This window comes from Trematomus bernacchii, unplaced genomic scaffold (assembly GCF_902827165.1).
Source record: "Trematomus bernacchii unplaced genomic scaffold, fTreBer1.1, whole genome shotgun sequence".
NCBI classification, from domain to species: Eukaryota; Metazoa; Chordata; class Actinopteri; order Perciformes; family Nototheniidae; genus Trematomus; species Trematomus bernacchii.
Window position 1 is genome coordinate 1727958 of NW_022987607.1, and position 24521 is coordinate 1752478.

The 24521-nt window shown below is 39.7% G+C and overlaps 2 protein-coding genes across 2 annotated transcripts in view; one reads left to right on the forward strand and one right to left on the reverse strand.

Annotated features, from left to right (window-relative positions):
* The window catches only part of LOC117482882 (neurensin-1-like), a 34029-nt gene extending 15947 nt beyond the window's left edge, over nt 1-18082 (reverse strand). Inside the window, exon 1 of the mRNA XM_034131119.1 lies at nt 18019-18082. The gene's annotated coding sequence lies outside the window, so the exon portion shown is untranslated. The remainder of the gene's footprint in view (nt 1-18018) is intronic.
* Nucleotides 11611-13263, forward strand: LOC117482881 (tripartite motif-containing protein 35-like). The gene has a single exon (XM_034131118.1). It carries the CDS (start codon nt 11827-11829, stop codon nt 13210-13212), a length of 1386 nt encoding a protein of 461 aa, XP_033987009.1. The 5' UTR covers nt 11611-11826; the 3' UTR covers nt 13213-13263.
* Nucleotides 18083-24521: the final 6439 nt, after the last annotated feature.

Genomic DNA, 24521 nt, shown 5'->3' on the forward strand with positions numbered 1-24521 from the left:
CCAGGGAGAAAGGAAGCGGCTTTACACAGACGATACAGGTAAGTACTGCCGGGGATGGGAGCACGCAAACGCGGCTCTCACTGCCCAGGTGTCGTGCACTCATTGTGTCCGTCTCCCTCTGGCCCACAGACAGCAGAGAGCGGACGCTCTCGCGGCTGCGGCCGAGGATGATTAGCTAGTCCAGGAGTCTTACTCTGTGGATCAAGCCCTTGATTTATTGGATCCGAGTGGCGGGCAGCAGTCAGGCAACTCCTTTCCCTCCATTCACGGATCACCATGTGGTTCCCCCGGCCCCATCCTCCCTCTCCTCCGGAAGAGAACAGGGGAGACAGGGCGGGGCCCGGTGTCAGCCCGACAGCCGAGCCTATGGGTTCGGCTGCCGGGCTGAGACCGGGTCACCGGGTCCCTCTATCCGCCATCTCGGCTCTGCCGTATAGGCGGTATTCTCCAGGAACTCCCGGAGATCATCGGAAAGGCAGCCGCCTAATGAGATCTCCCCGTTCCCCCAGTTCAGGAGAGCTCTCCTCCGGATGACATAAAAAAGCTGTATAAGCGGCTGCCTCATAGCCTGTCGGTTATTAGGCAGCAGGGCTCGCAGCACAAACCGGCTGTCTTTAAAACCTGTCGGTTGATTAGACAGCACAGGCTTGTTTCCTATGTCACAGATATGCCTCCACACACCTCCGTTCATTCCTCAAGCGGGTTTGAGCGTGAACGCGCCTCAATGTCCGGTTTACGAGCCTTCTCTTAAACGGCGACATGATGAGAGCCGCTGTGCAATACAACGTGTGGAGGTGCATAAACCAGCTGTGGTTAACCGGTCGGTTAACAGACAGCGGGGCTCGCCGTTTGAGCCGGATGTAACCTGTCAGTTAGCAGGCAGCAGGGCTCGCGGCACAAGCCAGCTGTATTTAACCAGGCGGTTATTAGACAGCAGGGCTTGACGTTTAAACCTGATGCTCCTAACCTGTCGGTTAGCAGGCAGCACGGTTTTTTCCTCTGTCCCAGATGTGCCTACTACACACGGTCGTAATGAGCCCAGGGCTGTTATTACGCACTGTGTGAATAGCACTGCACACACCTCGCTCATTCCTCAGCAGGGTTGAGCGGGAACGCGCCTCAATGTCCAGTTTACGAGCCTTAAAACTCCTAAACAGAGACAGGGTGAGAGCCGGTGTGAGATGCAGCGTGTGGAGGCCCCCTCGCAGCTTTTTCGGTCCGTTTTTTTTCGTCTAAGGTTTGGGCCCCACTGGCTCCGTGAATAGCTGAAGAAAAGCTGTTGGCGTGGGAGCAGATGGTCGGGCCTACTTCCTATTTATACGGAAGTGAGGCCGTAGGTGGGTCCCACGTCATAGGTGGGCGTGGATTAAGTCTGTCAGTGCTGCACACGTGCAGTGGGATTACCCAATAGCGATAGCCTTAGAGGGCTGCGCCTATACTCATAGAAGCTGGGTTACAATACGTAACCCCAGTTCCGACTGCATGGAGGTTTGTTGTCGGGACATTGAGGCGGGTAAAGCTGTACAGATAACTGTCGAAAAAAAGGAGACCGCTAGATCGTCTGGGCAAAGAGAAAGGTACTTCAACGCAGAATGGTACAAAAACAGAGAGTGGTTAATTCTTTGCAAAACCACTAAACGGGCCTTCTGTGAAATATGCAGATTTGCTGCTGTCAAACGGCTTGTAACTTTCTCAAAATGTGGAGATGATAGCTTTGTTAATACCGGAGTTAATAACTGGAAAAAGTGCCCAAGCCTCCTGGACAGCCACGAAAAGTCTCATTTCCACAGAGAGTGTATTAAAAAAAAGTGTGCTTTCTTCAGTCAAACACCAGTCAACATACAGCTTGTCAAACAACAGCGTATTGAGCAGGAAAAAAGAAGAGATGGAATGATGGAGCAACTGCGCTGTCTGCAGTTTCTAACCCGACATCCAACCTCATATTTTTTTTAACTTAGGATCGTATACCTGTGGTTAGTCTAGAAAAAGGTAAATGTGTGCATTTTATTATAAAGTTGTGTATATTTACAGACTGTTGCAAAAACTAAGAAGCTTATAAACATCAGGTTTAAAACTAAAAGAGCTTTACAAAAAAGTAACACAATTAAAGATGTTTGGAGTTTTATTTGAGTTATTAATTTACATTTTTTGTCTGAGAGATGCTGATTTGAAACCGTTGTTACATAGTTACGGCATTTCCTGTTTCTGCCAGAGAGAGGGGAGTTTGTCCCAAAGCTTGCCGCTGTATTTACTCCCTCCACCTGACAGGAGGGAGCCTCATGTGTCACTCCACGGAGTTCACTACGTCACGGAGGGGGAGTGTGTAGGGGTAGGGTGTGTATGGAGCTAATTTCCTGCCATAACTCCACAAACAAACTAAACAGGTTTTACAAATGCCTCATGATTCATTAACAAACACAATGTGGTTTGCAAATACAAAACACCATCTACAAAGTAATGCATTTAGTTTTGCAAAGAAAAAACGTATCTATCAAATAAACACATACCATTTTTCTAATAAATCATGTTTCAGAGACAAATTCAGCACAGGTTACACAAGTGCACAAGTACACACATTTTTTTACAACTACAACACTTCTTTTTACAAGTACAAAACTTTTTCTTCTCACGGCGGAATATTACTGCCAAAAGTCACGTGACTGAGTCACGTGACTTTTGGCAGTAACTCACGGCGGAATATTACTGCCAAAAGTCACGTGACTGAGTCACGTGATTTTTGGCAGTAATATTCCGCCGTGGTTGTGCTCATACACACTCACACATGCTCACTCACACATACTCCACGGCAGCACTACTGAGTCCATTGGGAAGGTGGGAGGTTGAGCAGAGCATGGAACAGCTCTTGCCAGCCTGATCATGACAGCGGTGTTTCTAGCGATCCAGCATCTGAATTTAGCGATCACAACGAAAACAGCCAAGACACATATTGAGCCCAGAAAATGAATGTTCTTAGGGCTGTAAATATAATAAGCCTTTGTCTAAAATGGACAACATTGTAACTAAGGAGATTTAAACTATACAGCGATTCTGCACTCAGTCAATCAGCTGCTCTTCATTTTCTTTCCTGCTATATTCAATGAGTGATACAAATATTTTTTACCATACGTTCTGAATAAAACTGATACTGTTGGACTCGGTACTAGTTGACTGCTACCAGAAATAAAAGGAAGTACTTTACTGTGTACTTTGTGAGTAATCCTCCGTCAGAGTCCCCTCCATAGTACATAATGCATGTTTTTTGCTATCTTTGATGAATGATAAAAATAAAATGTTACCATTAGTTCTTAATGAAATTGATACGGTTTGACTTTGTATTAGTAAGCCTACTACTAACAATACATTGAAGTACTTTTACTGTGTATTTTTTGAGAAATACTCTGTCAAAATCCCCTCCTGAGAACAAAATCAAGCCACTTCTGCTAAGTTTGATGAGGGAAAAAAATATTTGTTGCCATTAGTTCTTCGTGAGATTGACACTGTTGGACTCAGTACTAGTGAAACTACTCCCACAAGTACTATGAAGTACTTTTACTGTGTACTTTTTGAGTAATCCTCTGTCAATGTCCCCTCCTGAGTACAATAATGCATGTTTCTCTGCTATTTTGAATAAGCGTTAAAACACCTTTCTTATGAGACTGATATTGTTCGACAGAGTACTTTAAGAGGATATGACATGATATCAGCAATACTTCCAGTCAGTACTCCAGCAGCAGCATTTTTACCCCTTGGAAAGTCTTTAGAGTCTGGCCTGGATAGCTGGTCACAAATATCCTTCAGCAAAGTGACACACCCTTGTGACTCTTGTTGGCCTCTTATGGGGCTGCTGTCTTTTAAATATGATTATTTCTCTGCTCCTAGTTCATTCCTCTCAGATTCTTCCATCAGTCCCAGTCATTGCATGTCTGTCAATAGAGCTTGGAAAAATGTGTCCAATTCAACAAAATGTTTTTGTGAAGGTCAGAGCTAAATTATAGAGTGTTTGATTGTGTCCTCCATCCTCCAATTAAACTTATTTTATTTACTTTTCCATGTTGTACATATACTTACTTGTATTACATGTTGAACCACATGCTGGATATCTTCCCCAGCCTCAAGGAAATACAATCAAATTAATGGATTCATAATTTAAAATGTTTATAAAAATGTATAAATTAATAATGTTGTGTGCAAACATTTCAAATTGAAATATAAAATGAAAAATAAGTTTACTTTTGAAATGATTTCTCACAAAAACCTTTCTAAATTATAGTAAATTATTAAAAAAGGTTTCGTCAATATACGTTTTTCTGCCTAAAATAGTTAAAATTGAACGTAAACTATATCAAACACCACATCCATGGCAATTAACCAATTTTTGTTAAGTTAATAACAATATTGATATTATATATATATATTTATATATAATATATATAGTATATAATTGATGCAGTCTTTCTGAACATTTTTAAAATACTGCAAATGAAGAATATTTGTAATGTTTTACACAGATAGTGCCTTAACTTGAATTTGAAAACACGTGGCAACTTTATTAATACAGCAGTTGAAAAGATTTGTGGAAGGATAAATTCTTCATGGGCTTCAACGGCTCTCTAGATAAAGGGTGTTTTATGGTTGCTTGTATTATCCTCAGATAGTGGTTTGTTTAAATAACTAATAAATTTAATTAATAAATATTGAAAAAAATGGCTCCAAAAAAGGCATATATATATATATATATATATATATATATATATAACCTGTCCGGCTTAACCCGTCTGTATTTCTTCAAGCACCACAAGATTCATAGTTTATAAAGTACAATTCTGGGCCATTGATTGTGTCATTTCTCCAAACACATACAGTAAACATGCCTGTTATGAAGCCTTAAAATGGTGCAGGAAAAGGACTTTACATTGTATTATACTTAAAGACAGGACTATTCAGTTAAGAGTAGAGAAAAAAGGAAAGCAAATTGTTATAATGGGTGATGTAACATTAATGACAGACATAATATGAGGTCCTTGGCACTCTAGAGGGGTCATTTTGTGATCATGGGGCATCACCCTTACAGCATCAGGACAATATCATATGGAGTCAGATACTGGAAGTGTGCTGGAGGCGTTGACTGGGACTGATGGAAGGATGAGGCTGATGAGACTGAAGAATCTGCGAGGAACGAACTAGCGGCAGAGGAATAATTATATATTAAAAGACAGCAGCATCATAAGAGGGCAACCATGTGACAGAGTGTGTCACTTTGCTGAAGGATATTTGTGACCAGCTATCCATTCCAGACTCTAAAGACTTTCCAAGGTGTGAAAATGCTGCTGCCGGAGTACTGACTGGAAGTATTGCTGATATCATGTCTACCATCCTCTTAAAATACTCTGTCCAACAATATCAGTCTCAGGAAGAAATGTTTTTTAACGCTTATTAAGAACTAATGGTAACATTTTATTTTTATCATTCATCAAAGATAGCAAAAAACCTGCATTATGTACTATGGAGGGGACTCTGACAGAGGATTACTCACAAAGTACACAGTAAAGTACTTCCTTTTATTTCTGGTAGCAGTCAACTTGTACCGAGTCCAACAGTATCAGTTTTATTCAGAACGTATGGTAAAAAATATTTGTATCACTCATTGAATATAGCAGGAAAGAAAATGAAGAGCAGCTGATTGACCGAGTGCAGAATCACTGTATAGTTTAAATCTCCTTAGTTACAATGTTGTCCATTTTAGACAAAGGCTTATTATATTTACAGCCCTAAGAACATTCATTTTCTGGGCTCAATATACGTGTTGGCTGTTTTCGTTGTGATCGCTAAATTCAGATCGCTGGATCGCTAGAAACACCGCTGTCATGATCAGGCTGGCAAGAGCTGTTCCATGCTCTGCTCAACCTCCCACCTTCCCAATGGACTCAGTAGTGCTGCCGTGGAGCATGTGTGAGTGAGCATGTGTGAGTGTGTATGAGCACAACCACGGCGGAATATTACTGCCAAAAGTCACGTGACTCAGTCACGTGACTTTTGGCAGTAATATTCCGCCGTGAGAAGAAAAAGTTTTGTACTTGTAAAAAGAAGTGTTGTAGTTGTAAAAAAATGTGTGTACTTGTAAAACCTATGCTGAATTTGTCTCTGAAACATGATTTATTAGAAAAATGGTATGTGTTTATTTGATAGATACGTTTTTTCTTTGCAAAACTAAATGCATTAGTTTGTAGATGGTGTTTTTTTTTTGTTTTTTTAGCCTTTATTTATACAGGTGTATCTCATTGAGACACAAGGTCTCATTTCCAAGAGAGACCTGTCAGTGGTAACACTACCACACAAAGTTACAGACAGACAGAACACTAAACACAGAGGCAACACTCAAATAAAACATCGAAAAAAGTGTTAATTGAAATCCATACAGTAGTCAGATAAAGCAGGTGCAAACACCCACAGATGATTTCTCCAGCTTTTTTAATTAGTTTAAAATCCGTGATGGGTATCAAAGTGGTCAGCTTAAGTTCCTGCTGAAGTGTGTTCCAGGTCGAGGGGGCAGAGTATGATATGGCTTTTTTTCCAAGCACCGTGCGAACTGAGGGGACGGACAGAGTGAAGTCATTTTGAGATCGTAGGCTATAGCTGTACTGTTTGTGTGATATGTAAGTGGATATGTAGAGGGGCAGCAGTCCAAGCATAGCGGTATAGATGAGTTTGTACCAGTGCAGTGATCTGCGCATTGATAATGATGTCCAGTTGACTAAAGAGTACAGCGTGCAATGGTGTGTGAGGGGTTTACAGTTTGTTATGAACCTCAGAGCCCCATGGTAGACAGCGTCCAGCAGATGAAGTGAGTGAGCTGAGGCGTTCATGTACACAACATCCCCGTAGTCCAAGAGCGGCAAAAATGTGGCAGCTACAAGCCGTTTCCTCGCACTTGTGGAGAAGCAGGCCTTATTTCTAAAAAAGAATCCCAGTTTTAATTTCAATTTCCTTAAGAGATTGTCAATATGCTGTTTGAAGCAGAGATTTTCATCTATAGTGATGCCTAAGTATCTGTAGGTGTTAACAGCTTCAATGGGGTTATGCTGTGCAGACATGATGCAGGGAAGAACAGTTGGTAACCTTTTCTTATTGGAAAACAACATGACTTTTGTCTTATCTGAGTTTAACACCAACCTAAGGTGGAACAGATGTGACTGAAAAGTGTCAAAAGCAGACTGCAGACGTTCAAAGGGCAACAGTGCTAGCACAACAGTACACAACAGTATCATCTGCATATAGATGTACAGAGGCATCAATGCTTTTACCCACATAATTTATATAAATAGTAAAAAGGGTTGGTCCCAAGACCGAGCCTTGAGGAACACCTCTGGGCACATTAAGAAAGCTTGAGGAGAGTTTTGTATTTGCAAACCACATTGTGTTTGTTAGTGAATCATGAGGCATTTGTAAAACCTGTTTAGTTTGTTTGTGGAGTTATGGCATGAAATTAGCTCCATAGGCGTGGTTTGGGATTGGGCCATACACACGCACTTTTTTGGCCCCCCCCACTTCTAAAATGAATCCGGCGCGCCTGCTCCTTATGGGTACTGACATTTCTGGAAGTGCCGGAGCGGCGCTCTGGTGCTCTCCGTCAGAACTGCACCCCTGTCAGACCAGACATATACCACGTGATGACACGTTAGGCTCGTGTTGTGTTCAAGGACCCTGACCTTGGCCAGGAAAAACAGGCACTCGCTTGTTTAATTTTTTTGCAGTCTAAATTTCTTGATTTATTTTCTTTTTTGCGTGTGTTTATAAATTACCTCGAGGGCCGTACCAAATGGTCTCGCGGGCCGTATACGACCCGGGGGCCGGAGGTTCCCCACCCCTGGTCTAGATGGTTGCCCAATTTGCATTGCGCATGGGCGAGTCTTAAACTTAAACGGGTGCCCGATTTATATATATATATATATATATATATATATATATATATATATATATATATAAATATATATATATATATATATATATATATATATATATATATATATATATATATATATATATATATATAATTCCAAAGCTGGTAGAGACCTTTCACATTTAGCAATAATTGTCATATAAGAAAAATACTGATCTAATAACAGAGATTTGTTCTTGAATCAACTTTTTTATGGAATATATTTTATGTTATTTTATTTGAAATAAAATGAAAGACATTCATAGTTAATAGCCGCGTTCACACCGGAGTACTTTCACCGTACTTTTCGCGTTTTAGTTCCGTGAGTACCCCTTATGTCGCGTTCACACCAACAATCGTACTTAATCTCGGGTACTTTTACCCCCATTTTTAGAGCCAGCTCAGAGAGCGTACTTTTCTGTGGGTGAAAAGTGCTCCAAAAGTGCCCCAGTGCTGATTGGCTGGGCGAATTGCAAACCACGCCCGTACAACTCTGAAAATGTTGTGTGGAGACGCCATTGTTTTTCCTCGCTACAAAAACACAACGCTCCGTGCGTTGTGTTTGTTTTTGAAAGCAGTTATGGCAAGCATCAAGAAATGATGAGGAGGTGTCGGCGCTTCTGGAGATCTACGCAGAGGACGCGACCCAGGGAATGCTACTGAAGCCAGTTCGGTAGCTTTCACTCGACCTGGGAATTGTGCACAGCCCCACCGGCTAAAAATAAAGAAACTCAGGCAGGACTACAAACGGCGGATTCAGTGGCCAACGATGACTACCACGACGAAGGTAAAATCAACTACATGCACTGGGGTTTTAATCTGCACAATAATGGTCTCAGATGTACTTTTATTTGCTCAGTATATCAAGCTAGCCATGCTAGGCTCCGAGCTAGCTACATCTAGCTAGCTAGATATTCTCGGCCGCTCTGAAAACGTTTTGACTTGTGAATAACTGTGCAGTGTTTCTGTAATTTGCTTCACTAACTCATGGAACTAATCGTGTGTTTCAGGCGAGGATGGACAACTCTCGGGATTGGAAACAAGCGAGCTTTGCATTCTAGATCACAGCGCTAGCTCGTCCTCCTTACCAGCAACCAAACGCAAAGGTACACACACTGTAACTTTGTCTTGAAAGAACGTTACGCATCGAACTGATGTTCACAATCATGTTTATTTCATAATATTCATCATATTTTATGTTTAACTTGCCTCAACAACATTAAACAAAGTTCAAGCATACATGAAGCACTCTTCAAAAAGGAACAATCCTCCGTGTTTGAACCTCTTAAATCGCTGCATAGCCGATTTATTTGGACTGGATTATCCCAGAGGGTCTAAACATTCTTTATAACACAGTTTCAGATTTGTGAAACCTTAATTCTATTTGTGAAAATACAAAAAAGGGAGATTTCAGTGCTTTTTTTACATGTAGACCACATTAGACCAGGTCCTGATCTAAAACCACTATACCTAGACTCATCAAATCTGGACTGGATTATCCCAGAGAGTCAAAAGATTCTTTAGAACACAGTTTCAGATTTGTGAAACCTTAATTCTATTTGTGAAAATACAAAAAAAAAACATTCCTAGTATCTTGTATCTTGCTTATTTTCCCCTCTTAGGAAAGTGGACACGGGATGCGAATTTCTTTGACACCGCCCAGGCGTTGGAGGACCGGCGTGCCGTGGTGAATGAGTCGCTGCGTGGAGATCAGATGGTGCTGTTCACCAAGGCCCAGGAAACGGAGGACAAGATGCTCACCTCGATGGAGCGCCAGGCAGAAGTGTTCAAGCAGCAGATGGAGCGCCAGCAGCACCAGGATGAAGTGTGGGCGCTGCGCCATGAGGAAGCGTCGGCGCAGCGGCAGGATGAGCGACAAACTGCATTTAATAACAGTTTATTTGGTATAGTTTTTGTAAATGTAAATACTGACACACGACACACAACGTTGCACTAAGGTGTGTATGCTGCTGAGAATATCCCTACACCTGGGACAGTTTATTTTATATTGTTATTACTGTTATGACTTTATTTTATATATAATGTTTACTGACATGTACAACTGACACTTTATTTACATTTAAAATTGTTCTATTTAATGTTATGTCTTGAGAGTGCAATAAAGAAAACCGACATGGCGATTAAGCTTATTTCTCCTGACACTTTATCTTTAGTGACCTGTGTAGCATCCTATACATCACATGTAAGTGATTATTCTGATACCATCATGTTTCATCGGTTATAAACTGGCAAAGCTTTATTTGTCATTTATTTATCATCAATGTTGCAACCTTGTGGGGGAATGGCAGGGGCACATACACAAATATGATAATTTATATCATTTTAAATATTATTTGACCTAAACTTTTAATTCCCCCCCATTTCACACAACACAACATGGAGTCCACTATGGGCCAAAACTAACATGTATGTTTGCATAGTGTTTATGGCAGACGGATGCAGTGGGTCTCAGGAAGATATATAATAAAGGTGGGTTTGCTGCTGAGACTCCCTACAGCTGGGACAGTTTATTTTATATTATTATTACTGTTATTATATAGTACAACTGACACTTTATTTTATATTGACAATGTTTCTATTTAATGTTATGTCTTGAGAGTGCAATAAAGAAAACCGACATGGCGATTAAACAGATCCTGTATCAGCCATCCTACGGTGAAACATGGCAGTCATGTGTGCTTTCCGTCGGCCAATCCTTTTCCTAAAGCTTTTGAACTGCCTTTGATGCTGAAGAAACTTTGCGATTATAGCATTCGACGTGTGGCGGCTCCGGATTTTTGTCGGACGCCTAATAGGCTCAGGCTCTGGTCGCATTAACGAAGTTACAAAGCTGTATAACATGAGCACAAACAGCACAACTCCAGTCGACTCCATCTCCATCATGTCTGAGGTTGGAAGGTAAACAACAGACAGTATACGCGGGAAGTTTTTCTTCTTCTCTTGTTTTGTAGCGGATTGCAAACAACTTTAAGGTGCTTACCGCCACCTACTGTACTTGTAATCTTCCCTCAGGGAAAAGTACTCCGGTGTGAACGCGATCTGTACTAAGTGCCCTGGGGTTAAAAGCGCCAGGGCTCTTAGTGCCGGAACTAAGTACAGGAAAGTACTTGGTGTGAACGCGGCTAATGTAATTAGATATAAATTATTAATGCCATACATTTTTGCATACATTCACAGTAAATATTTTTTCAGTATGATAGCTGTCTAACAGAAGTTACATCCATTTCTCACTTATTCTAAAAATGTATTTAACCCACTAAAAGGAGTTAATAATAGAGAAGAACAATAACTCATCTCTCGTTCAGATGTTGTCGGGTTTTTAGAGTTTTCTTTTTCTGCTTTGCCAAACGCCACTGTGTCAAGTGTCCTATCCAAGTGTCCATATTAAATATGGTGGACCATCTTGCATGCGCAATGCAAATCGGGCAGAGATGCAAATCGGGTAGAGATGCAAATCGGGTAGTCACAGTGTCGTCTCAGCGAGTCAGGCGATAGTTGGTCCTCACGACATCAGGTTGAGTTTCATTCAAAACGCATGAGTCATTTGTGTCACCTGAGACAAACCAGGATACAAGTTGTTATTCTGCCTCGCTGAGAGAGTGACACACACACACACACACACACACACACACACACACACACCCATACACACCCATACACACACGGACTTTAAGATTCAACTTTACAACAAACACAACTCTTCCACTGAGAGGACGTCCACAGGAGGGAATACTGGAATACCTTCCACTTCAAGCAGCTGCTGAATCCACACACTGAGAGTTTGACTAGAACAAAGACTCAAAGTGAGAGGAAGTCTCAGGGAACAGGGAGCGGCTGCTGCTGAGTTTACTGCTTCACTCACAGACAACATGGCTTCCAGATTAGAGGAAGATTTCTGCTGTACTGTCTGCAAAGACATCTTTAAAGATCCTGTCGTCCTGTCATGCAGCCACAGCTTCTGTAGAGACTGTCTGCAGAACTGGTGGACGGAGAAAGTCATCAAAGAGTGTCCACTTTGTAAGAGATCTTCAGAGAATGAACTTATCTCTAACTTGTCTTTAAAGAACCTGTGTGAGAGTTTCCTACAGGAGAGAAGTCAGAGATCTCCAGAGGCTTTCTGCAGTCTGCACAATGAGAAACTCAAACTCTTCTGTCTGGACCATCAGCAGCCAGTGTGTCTCGTCTGCAGAGATTCAGATAAACACACCGACCACAGATTCAGACCCATCGATGAAGCTGCACGACAACACAAGAAGGAGCTTCAGGAACCTCTGCAGCCCTTCAAGAAGAAGTTAGAGACTTTTGAAGAAGTTAAAGTGAAGTTTGATCAAACAGCAGAACACATGAAGGTCCAGGCTCGACGCACAGAGACGCAGATTAAGAAGCAGTTTAAGAAGCTTCACCAGTTTCTAGAAGAGGAAGAGGAGGCCAGGATGGCTGCACTGAGGGAGGAAGAGGAGCAGAAGAGGAGGATGATGGAGAAGATGGATGCTGTGAGCAGAGAGATAGCAGCTCTTTCACACATAGTCAGAGCCACAGAGGAGGAGCTGAGAGCTGAAGACGTCTCCTTCCTGCACAACTACAAGGCTGCAGTGGAGAGGCTGCAGCGCCCCCTGCTGGAGGATCCACAGCTGCCCTCAGGAGCTCTGATAGACCAGGCCAAACATCTGGGCAACCTCAGCTTCAACATCTGGAGCAAGATGAAGGACATGGTGTCCTACTCTCCTCTCATCCTGGACCCAAACACTGCTGATCCAGACCTCATCCTGTCTGAAGATCTGACCAGTGTGAGACAAGGAGGAGAGGAGGAACTTCCGGATAATCCAGAGAGGTTTGGTGGTTACAACTCTGTCCTGGGCTCTGAGGGCTTTAACTCAGGGACTCACAGCTGGGATGTCCAGGTTGGAGACAGTATAGACTGGAGACTGGGTGTGTTAGCAGAGTCTGTCGAGAGGAAGGGACACATACGGTCTGGATTATGGAGAATAAAGTCTATTGAAGGTAAATACTCAGCAGATTCACCATCACGTCCAGAAACTCCTCTCAGCCTGCAGAAGGAGCTCCAGAGGGTCAGAGTGAATCTGGACTGGAAAGGAAGAAAGCTGTCGTTCTCTGATCCTGACACTAACACACACATACACACCTTCACACACACTTTCACTGAGAAGATGTTTCCATACATTGGCAATATGCGTGTAGACCCACTTAAGGTGTTACCTGTGAAGGTCTCTGTGACTGTAGAACAACAGATATAGATGATGATGATGGTGATGATGATGGTGATGGTGATATTGATGGTGATATTGATGGTGATGATGGTGATATTGATGGTGATGATGATATTGATGGTGATATTGATGGTGATGATGATGATGGTGATATTGATGGTGATGATGATGGTGATATTGATGGTGATATTGATGGTGATGATGGTGATATTGATGGTGATCGTGATGATGATGATGGTGATATTGATGGTGATATTGATGGTGATGATGGTGATATTGATGGTGATGGTGATGACGACATTTACTTATTTGCTTAATTTTGCAGACCTTTCTGCTAAGTCGTTTTTTAGTGTCTGTTCCTTTTTCCCAAACAGTTTCCGGTGAAGGCTTCTCAGAGGGTTGTTAGCCAGGTTAACCATTAAAGAGAGAACTGGAGGATTTCCCCAGAAATATGTAAAACTGTTTATTTAAAGTTTGGTCAGTTGGCCTGCTGATATATTTAAGTGTTTGAGTTTATCAGGGATCAGTCGTATCATTTTGTGTTCAGGCCAGTGTGATTCTGGTTTTGGGGTTATGGCTTTTCTGGTGTCATGTTTTTGTTAATAAAAAAAATGAAGAAAAATTCTGAGTATCTTTATTTGTCCAAAACAGTTAACAATTGACTTTTTACAGGTGAACTTCCAAATTTAACAAAAATAAACCTTTTTGCAGACATGCAGCATAAAGGCATAATATAACAGTTCAAGGGACACAAGGAGGTAAGATAGGTATGATAATAACAATAAAATACAATAACATAAATAATGATCCCACACAGAAAAATAAAGGAACACAATAAAACCTATAAAATACTTTTTTACTTTTGGTACTTTAACTATATGTTGATGCTTATACTTTTACTTGAGTAACATTTTGAATGAAAGACTTGTACTTGTAACAGAGTATTCCTACACTCTGGTACTTCTACTAAAGTACATGATCTGAGTACTTCTACTTTTTCTGAAGTACAACATCTGAGTACTTCTACTTTTTCTGAAGTACAACATCTGAGTACTTCTTCCGCCTCTGCTCCTGAGGCACATGAAAAATTAAAATAAAAGTTCTCACCTTGTTGAACAGATCCTCAAACTGTGCGTCCGTCACACAGCCAAGCCTCCTCAGCACCTGAGTATCAATAATGAACATAATCAGAGGTGGGAAGTAACTAAGTACATTTACTCAAGTACTGTACTAAAGTATAATTTAGAGGTACTTGTACTTTACTTGAGTATCTCCCTTTTATGCTACTTTGTACTTCTACTCCACTACATGTATTTAATACCTTTAGTTACTTTCCAGATGTGGATGAATGATGTGAAATATATAGGGCTGTCAGTCGATTAAAATAGTTAATCGCGATTAATCGCAAATTAATCGCACATTTTTTATCTGTTCTAAATGTACCTTAGAGGGATATTTTTCAAGTTTTTAATACTCTTATCAACATATGAGTGGACAACTATGCTTTATATGTTTGTTTATTATCATTTGAACAATGACAAATATTCTCATGAATATTAAACACAACAACCTCTGAACATTACAAATATTCACCTCAATTCAACCTGGAACCTCTCTCATACAATAAAGTGTGTGTGTGTGTGTGTGTGTGTGTGTGTGTGTGTGTGTGTGTGTGTGTGTGTGTGTGTGTGTGTGTGTGTGTGGAGACACTGTGATGGATCGTTGGAGCTATGTGCAGCTCAAGGCATATATGCTCGAATGGGAGCTGCCTGGACGCTGCAATCATGTAGCGCGTACTATCCGTGCTGAGTGTGCTGACTTTTCGTACAATGTCCCACTGTCTGGCTACCTGCATAAAGTCAAGTGCTCGGCGCAGTTGTCGGCGAAATGTCGCTCCTCTGTTTTCATTGAAACAGCTCCTTATATCCGTTAGCGCAGCTAGCTAGCACCAGATGCTAACAACAACAACGCGTAAGGTGTGCTTCGCTCGCGCCACCCATACACACACCCTCCCGGTCCTCCCGATGGCCAGTCCGGGCCTGCCGGTGAGCGTGGAAGTGTGGTCTGCCACAAGCGGGCGGCAGGAGCGGGGCTGTCAGCATCAGCTTGTAGATGGTATTTTAAACTCGATGCGCTCTGAAACTACGGGGCGGCCGAGGACAAAAAATACACATGCGTTAATCACGTTAAAATAATTAGTGGCGTTAATTTCTTTTTACGTTAACGCGTTATTAACACGTTAACTTGACAGCCCTAGAAATATAATCAAGTGTTAAATCAGACTTTAGTTCCACCTGGAGTGGAAGCTACCCTGCAGTATACAAAGTCATTCAAACTAGCTGCACCTTTACCAGCTTTGAGAACACTTTCATGATCAATCATTATAAAACATATCATATATATTATTCTGAAATGGACCATTCTTTTTTGTGCTTGAATAAAACCAACGGTTTCCTCACTGAATGATGGTGCAGTCTGAACTATTGTGATATTATGAACTGTTTGTAGGTAATACATATTCAGAGTATTCACAATGAGTGATGTGTGTGTGTCGAGCTGGGCTGTAAAACAAACACTGTTTATCTGCAGAATATGGATTCCCCTCAATAAAAACCTCCATCGCTCCTCACGCTGGTTGTAAATCCTGCCCTGTGTCGTGAGGTTTCCCCCCGTTATTGTTGTTGTTGTTATATAGCGTGTGACAGATTGAAGGCCCTGAAGTGGCTCTCTTTCCTCCCACAGATGAGTCACAGAAGAATTCTCCCTCACATGCACACATGTTGTGTTTCTCCAGAGGAGGTTTGATGGATTTCTTTCATTCTCTGCCTTCAAACGCTTTCTCTTATTGGCTGATCCCAGTGTGTACCTTTAAGACTATATAAATATACATATATAAATGTATAATATATATAAAATAATGTATTATACTACATTATTGCCTCTGTATTGGATTATTATCAGATAGGGTAATAACTTTATAATTAACTACGTCTGAAAGCAGAAGTCTAGGGCAAATAATTGCAAATAACTGCAAGTCTCTTCAGTGAGCTTATCACAAAATGAGATGCATTGTGGGACATGTTGTTTATGCGGCATGTAACCGTATAATAAACGTATTTTATTCTTTGCAAGCTCACATCCCTGATCTAAGATAATAATAATAATAATAATAATAATAATAATAATAATAATAATAATAATAATAATAATAATAATAATAATAATAATAATAATACACGTTATTTGTAAAGCACCTTTCATGCACAAAGCAGCCCAAAGTGTTTACAGAACAAGAAGAAAACATAACAACAAACTCTTCCATTTCGGTTACATTTCCTGCTGCAAATGCATGCTTTTACCTTATTGATTAACACTTTCTACTGTCTGATTCAAAATGCTGAACGTGGCCAAGCTTCATTCATTATAAACCTAATTGCATAGTGAAATCAATGTGATTTGTGTGTGTTTTTCTTCATGTTGAAGGACCTGACCTTCGGGTTGTTTTCATGGTGAATGTCAACGCAATTAGAGGTTTGAATTCACAGGAAAACGAGGAAAGTCCATAACTTACATATTTCAAATGGAGACTTTAGGTCATTATGTGTGCGCACTGATTAGTGAGAGAGTCCTTTACTGTTACATTTAGACACATATGATAAATGTATAACATACAACACATTGTTAAATATTAAACAAGTGGTTTCCCAACACTTTTGGCTTGTTAGCCTTCGTAATAAAGCAGTGCCTTGTGGCTTCTCGTAGCCGTTAGCATCTAAACTCAGAGATATTTTCACTTTAAGATGCTCACGGGACTTAACTTAGTTGCTTGAGCCCGAAAAAGACCCACATGCACATTCTTACACACTTAAAAAAACAAGGTTCATTTTAATAATGTATATTTAAAGCAATTTGTGTAACAGAACCATTATTATCTACCCCGTTACTCATCGTATGACCCCTCAAATTATGTAATTTAGTCTAAAAAAAACTCCCACAGAAGAAGATATATCAGGAAAATACTGCTATAATATGTGTATTATACAGAACAATGACAGTCATCTTAATGCAAAACAAACTCTTTAGTTTAGATCTTTGACTTAAAGTTACATTTGCTGATAATACTTTGTTGTACTTTTACCTTTAAGTAGTATTGAAAATGGACTTTTACTCAACTAAAGTACCTTCACACAATGGTATTAATAATTGTATTTAAGTCAAGTAAGTCAGAACTTGAAGCTGTTAAATATGCATTATGCTTATAAACTCATATGTGGAGCATTGACAGGTGACTGACAATATACTTTGCGCTCGTAATGATGGATTAAGTGTGAAACTCATTGGTTTAATGAGATTAATGATTTTAAAGGATTTAGATATGGTTTTATGATCGTTTTAATGCACTTAGTCTAAGCTTTGAGTCCCATAAAGTCTCTTAAACCAGAGAGCTGTCCATGGAGTCTGCCCTAACTTCCACTTTGGAAGCAAGTTAACTTCACATAGATTTCATGTTTTATATATATAAAAAGGCTAAATCAACCTGTTTGTTGTCTAATGGATCCTGAAAAAGCCCGGAAATGCAACAGGCTTTCTTCACTCTACTTTATCCAGACTTATGAAAAAGAAAACCCCATTTGCTTCATATCCTTCCACAACAATTAAAAAGCTCTGTTTGATTTTCCCCTCACAGATGAACTAACAGGTGAGTCATCGCGGCCATGCAGCCTCGCGCGCTTTATCTACACGGTTCACTTTCTCTGTTTCCCTTTTCCTGACTAAAAACACCCCCTTTTTATCACTTAAACCCACGGAGCTTTTACACGGATTCTGGCTTACCCCTTGGCCGGAGTTCTGGCTCTTTTCACCGGGGATCCATGTGCTGTCGGACCGGTGATCTCCAGCTCTGATGGGAATCAACCGGAGACACACTGAGCATGCGCGGTAAAAAATACCTGTAGATAAGACATGACATCTGTCTGTTAACACTGAACAAATATACTAATACAAAACTGTACAAATAGGTGCTGCATGGAGAATGGTACTTAAATAAAAGTGTTTTAAGTACGATTAGGAAAATGTACTTTACTATTTATTAATAATGTTCTATAATAATGTGCAATTACGTATCTGCCACTACGTTTTTGTTGCACTACTAAATACTGTTAATATTTACATTAATTATGTGACCGTCTATGTGTCCTGTAGTTATTTAATTGCTCTTTTTACTGCCCAGTTTTATTATCATGCTGCCATGTTTATTGTATTTTTGTAACTCTGCCACAACAATGTCCTTCGGGAGAAATAAAGTCCTATCTTATCTTATCTTATCTTAAGAGTAAAAGTACACTTTTATTCCAAATAATCACATTTCAAAAGTTGTTCCTAAGTATTTCGTGTCAAAATCTGAATTTATAAAGTAAATAGATGTGTAGTTAAATGGAGTAAAAAGTACAATATTTGCTTTCCAAAATGTAGTGGAGAAGAAAGTAGTATAAAATGAAAATACTTCCTCAAATGTGTACTTAAATAAGTAAATGTACTTAGTTACTTTCCACCACTGCACTTAACCTTTATCAAAGAGGTGATTTAAAGCGTTTTATTCATGTACGTAGTTTAGTAATAATGTCTGATGATGATTTAACCCTACGTATGACATGTAGTAGAAGCTATTAGTGAATTAAATTAAAAATATATAGGTGGTTCCAGATTGAGTCAAAATGGCCTTTACTCCTTAGTTTGTCATCCTTTTCCTCTACAAAATAGGACAGGAAATGTGTATTTGTTTAAATGTATTGTCATTTTATTGGACATGTGAACAGAAAGACATCCAGCAGCTCATCGGGGGAAATTCTTACATCATTAAAACACCTACTGTGAGATAATTAGGATGTCAATCAAAGGAAATATGAATCAATCAATCAAAAATACTTTATTAATCACACGGGCAAATTCAGTTTTATGACAGTTGCACCATATAAAATACAAAAAATACATATATTCAAAAATTGAAGTGAAAAAATATGAAATGTAAATACACAATGCAATAAAAAAGTAAAAAAAACATATATAAAAAAATAATCAAAAAGTCAGTATACCCAAAACTGTAAAATATAAAACTATGTATTTTCCTTTTGTAACTAGGGTTAATGTATCTATGCATATATTGAATGAAATATTTCAAAGTTTAGGAAGTACGTGTCTATATGGAGATTAAAGCATTAGTCACTCGAGTCACTATACCCGCCTAAAGGGATATTTAGTGGTATTATATGAAAGCCAGATTAGCACTGCCTATGTATTTATAACCTTCTGATAGTCTAGAACTGTCAGTTTTTCAGCTGGGATGATCTGTTTGAACCCTTCCCCCCCCCGGCACATTGAGCACCTGTCGAGATATTATCCTTCTGAAGTTAGTCTGAAGGGCTTTTGGCCAAAGGTGCTTTAAGATTGGTTCAAACTTTTCTTGACTGACCTCTGCTTGAACTCTTCTCTCTGCAAACTACCTCTAAGTATCAACTCAGGTACTGTTTTAACCAGAGGTGCGAAGTAGTGGAGTACAAATACTTCGTTACTGTACTTAAGTACATTTTTCTGGTATCAGTACTTTACGCCAATTTTTCTGGCCACTTTTTACTTTTACTTCTTACATGTTGAACACAAATACCTGTACTTTCTACTTCTTACATGTTGAACACAAATACCTGTACTTTCTACTTCTTACATTTTAAACTCAAATACCTGTACTTTCTACTTCTTACATGTTGAACACAAATACCTGTACTTTCTACTTCTTACATGTTGAACACAAATACCTGTACTTTCTACTTCTTACATTTTGAACACAAATACCTGTACTTTCTACTTCTTACATGTTGAACACAAATACCTGTACTTTCTACTTCTTACATTTTGAACACAAATACCTGTACTTTCTACTTCTTACATTTTAAACTCAAATACCTGTACTTTCTACTTCTTACATGTTGAACACAAATACCTGTACTTTCTACTTCTTACATGTTGAACACAAATACCTGTACTTTCTACTTCTTACATTTTGAACACAAATACCTGTACTTTCTACTTCTTACATTTTGAACACAAATACCTGTACTTTCTACTTCTTACATGTTGAACACAAATACCTGTACTTTCTACTTCTTACATGTTGAACACAAATACCTGTACTTTCTACTTCTCACATTTTCCAAACAGGCTGGTTCCTTTAGTTTGAATGTGTGTTTGGTGGCGTGATCATTATTATTTAGAGTCATTGCGTGCCTATTGATTTGAACACGATCCGTGTATCCATCATTTCCTGGTCTTCTCTAAAGAAGAGGGACCAATGAAAACGTTGTCATGTTGCCGTTGTTCAGCATGGAAACATTCATTAGCTAACAATGACATTATTGTTCTATTAATATAAAGGGAGGTCAGGTACTCTTTAAAACAGCTGCTAGTTATGGGTACTTTTTACTGAAGTACATTTCAAAGCCTCTTTACTTTTACTTGAGTAAAGAAGTTTAGTCAGTACTTTTAAACACGAGTATCTGTACTTCTACTTGAGTAAAGGATGTGTGTACTTTTGCCATCTCTGCTGACTGCAAAAGCTCCAAAGAGTGTGAGTCACACTGTTATGGAAGAGAAACACACAGTCTGTCGGCTGATTGGCAGACACATCCATCCCAGTGTGTGTGTGTGTGTGTGTGTGTGTGTGTGTGTGTGTATGTGTGTGTGTGTGTGTGTGTGTGTGTGTGTGTGTGTGTGTGTGTGTGTGTGGGCCTGTGAGACTGCTGATACTGAAACATCTCGTCTGCTGTGGAAGCAGATATGAAGCTGGAGTGTTTCTCCGTGTGAGTTTAGTCAGTACTTCTACTTTCACCAGAGTATTTTTAAACACGAGTATCTGTACTTCTACTTGAGTAAAGGATGTGTGTACTTTTGCCATCTCAACGTTTTGTGGAAGTCTTACAGAAATGATGGCAGATAAAAGGCCACAAAGTGAGTTTACTCCTCACAAGGAGTCCTGTGAAAACACCTGAATACGTTTTCTGTTCTGGAAGATTTAGAAAATACCCCGGTTAATGCAATCAGGGTTATCCTGGCTTGTGATTGGAAACACATTCATGTTATTTTCCACTCTATATTGAGCATGTTTTGGTACAGACGTTTGCAGTATAGTTTGACTTAGTGTCCAGCTCAACTTGTAAAATGTTATTCAAATCGGCCAATATTAAAAATGTGTCTCAGAGCTTTAAAATCTCCACAGCAATTTACAGCCTCTGTCCTTAGAGCCTTACAGCGGGTAGAGAAACACTACCATTTAAAAAACCCTAATTAACAATGGGCAATTTGGTAGAAACCTCAAAATCCAGGACGCACAGTTTCAAAATGGTTATTTTAGTCATTTATAAATCCAGATATTGAATGTGGGGTCAGATTTGATGAGATTTTTTAGCTACATACTGTATTTATTACCATGAGTTTTTTATTTTGTCGTTAATTTCTTTGTGTTTTTGATGTTATTGCCTTTGTATATGCATTTTAAAAGAAATTGAAATTGCTCTTTTTAACTTAAATGCAGATGCAAGATAATTGGACTTTGACAGAAGTAAAAACAAACCTTTTTATAATTTTAAAGGTAAGTCTGAGAAGTATACAAGTATTCCTCACTTGAGTAAAATCTACCTCTGTAAGCGGTAACTCAGCTACACACACACACACACACACACACACACACACACACACACACACACACACACACACACACACACACACACACACACACACACACACACACACACACGCACGCACGCACGCACGCACGCACGCACGCACACACACACACACACACACACACACACACACACCACACACACACACACACACACACACACACACACACACACACACACCGTGAGTCAGATATGTATTCTGTAAATATTTCAGTGTTTCCTGAATATACATTATTTATTCATGCAGACTGTCATAGCACGTCCCAAATGAAACGAAAAACAAATACTGTCATTTCCAATCTGTGTGTCTGAAAGGGACATTTGGTAACAGGCAGAATAAGCGTGTGTGTGTGTGTGTGTGTGTGTGTGTGTGTGTGTGTGTGTGTGTGTGTGTGCGTGTGTGTGTGTGGGTGGTTCATCATATTTGTAATTTGGACACAGTATGGTAAACCATTAAAGGCGGGATAAGTCTGTTTCCAGGGTGCCCTTGTGAAAGAAAGACATGTAAAACTGGTCTTGTTTATCCATCATCTCCCCCCTACACACACACACACACACACACACACACACACACACACACACACACACACACACACACACACACACACACACACACACACACACACACACACACACACACACACACACACACACACACACACACACACACACACACACACACACACACACACACACACACACACACACACACACACACGCATGTTTCCGCGCTCTATCAAAGAGAGAAAGACATTTCCATGGTTACGAGTCCAGCAAGGTCACACACAGGAAGTGAGTGCTAGGTGTTGATTGGCTGTAAGATAATTACACTTCCCTTTAAGATGATGTGCAAACAGGTTTTTTTTATCCACTCTATTTAGAAGCAGTTGTAAAGCATTATCTGTCAGTTCAGCTGCACGCCTTGCTGCCCTTATTACTCCCTTTATTCACCAGCATGGGGACGGTTATCCTTTGCTGTGATAAATTATGCATTGTGCTGCCTGATATCTTCAAAACAACCTGAGCATCATCCCACACCCGCCCATAAAACCACTGTCAATCCAGGGGAACATCCAAAGCCATCATGTTAATTAGCTGTGAAGAGCTTTCCGTTTATTGGCTCGTCAAACAGAAAGGGGAAAGCCACAATATTTAGATTTGATGACTGAGAAGACAGCTTTATTTTTACATTTTCTTGCACCTGTCTAATCCCAGAATGCACTGGAAAACACTTAGTGACAGTTGGCACAGTCCATCTTGGAAAAAAGGTACATGTATGTTCAGTGTAAATGTGACTTTTAATTCTTGAAAACACAGTAATTCATCCCTCTGGCATGAACTAATATTCTTCATTTGATCCAGTTTTTGACCCTGCCTTCTTGATCCTGATCCTCGTCACTGTGACTCCCAGTTTTGTTTTATTCATAACGCACTTTCCTTTAAAGCTAACCAAAAGAAAATGAATTATTCTTAGTATTTCTTTCTCTTAGTACCCTCAATTTCTTCCTCTATCTCTCATTGACTGAATAGGATTGGACATGATTTCGGGGGTGTAACTACAGAGCTTGAAGCCGGTTGTAATAACGAAAAGGAACATTTCAAAGTGTGACATTTCGTCATAAATCGGGGGTAAATATTGGAGAATTGACCCTGAAAGTAAATCAGGAAAGGGCAATAAAAACAGGTCGTTTATCTTGTTGAGCAATACTTTGGCAAGAGTTACGAGAGAAGATCAATACTACTCTTGTGTCTGTAAAATAGATAAATAGCCGGAGCAGCTAGTTAGCTTAGCTTAGCTTAGCGTAACAACTGGAAACCTACGAGCCCTTCTCAAACTCCTAATATGTTATATTTGTTTAATGGTTTAATCTGCACAGAAACAGTAGTTTAACAGCAAAGATGTGTGTGTGTGATTTTACACTAGGCTACTTGGTTATTTTGTTGCTAATCTTTAATGCTAGGCTTAGCGGCTGCTAGCTTAGTAGCTTATAAAAGTGCTACTGAAATTCTCTTCTAAATATCTGCAAAGAAATGAAAGCAAACAAGCATATATTCCCAATATATGATGTATATTTTGGCTTGTTAAAAGTGTATTCTAATTATCTCAAACCAAAGCATACCTTACAGATTTACAAAAGGCTTATTAAAACTCAAAATCATGTGTGTCATTCTATCTCAAACGCAGGCATGCATTGACTTATCTTTTAATTGCACTAAAGGCATGTTAAATCACATTCCCTCTCTTTTCTCCCTTGTGTCATATCTCCCTTAAATTCAGTCCGGATACATCACTTCTATCTGAAATACAGGCATAACTTTATAATTGCATAATTAAAAGCTGGTAAAATTCTCTATCTTTCTCAGAAGCAGGTGTTGGAGACGCCAAAAGCTGTGTTCAAACCTCACATCTTTTATTATCTTCACTGTCGCTTTGCTTTTAGTAAGCTCACATTTTAATTGCACAATAACGTCTCAGTAAATGTCCTCTCCCCCAGTAGCATTATATACGAAGCGTAGCACAGGTCAAAGGTCACGCTGGATGTGTTTTTGGGTGCAGGGAAAAGCTACGTTACATCACACAAATAATGGCACATTAACATGAAT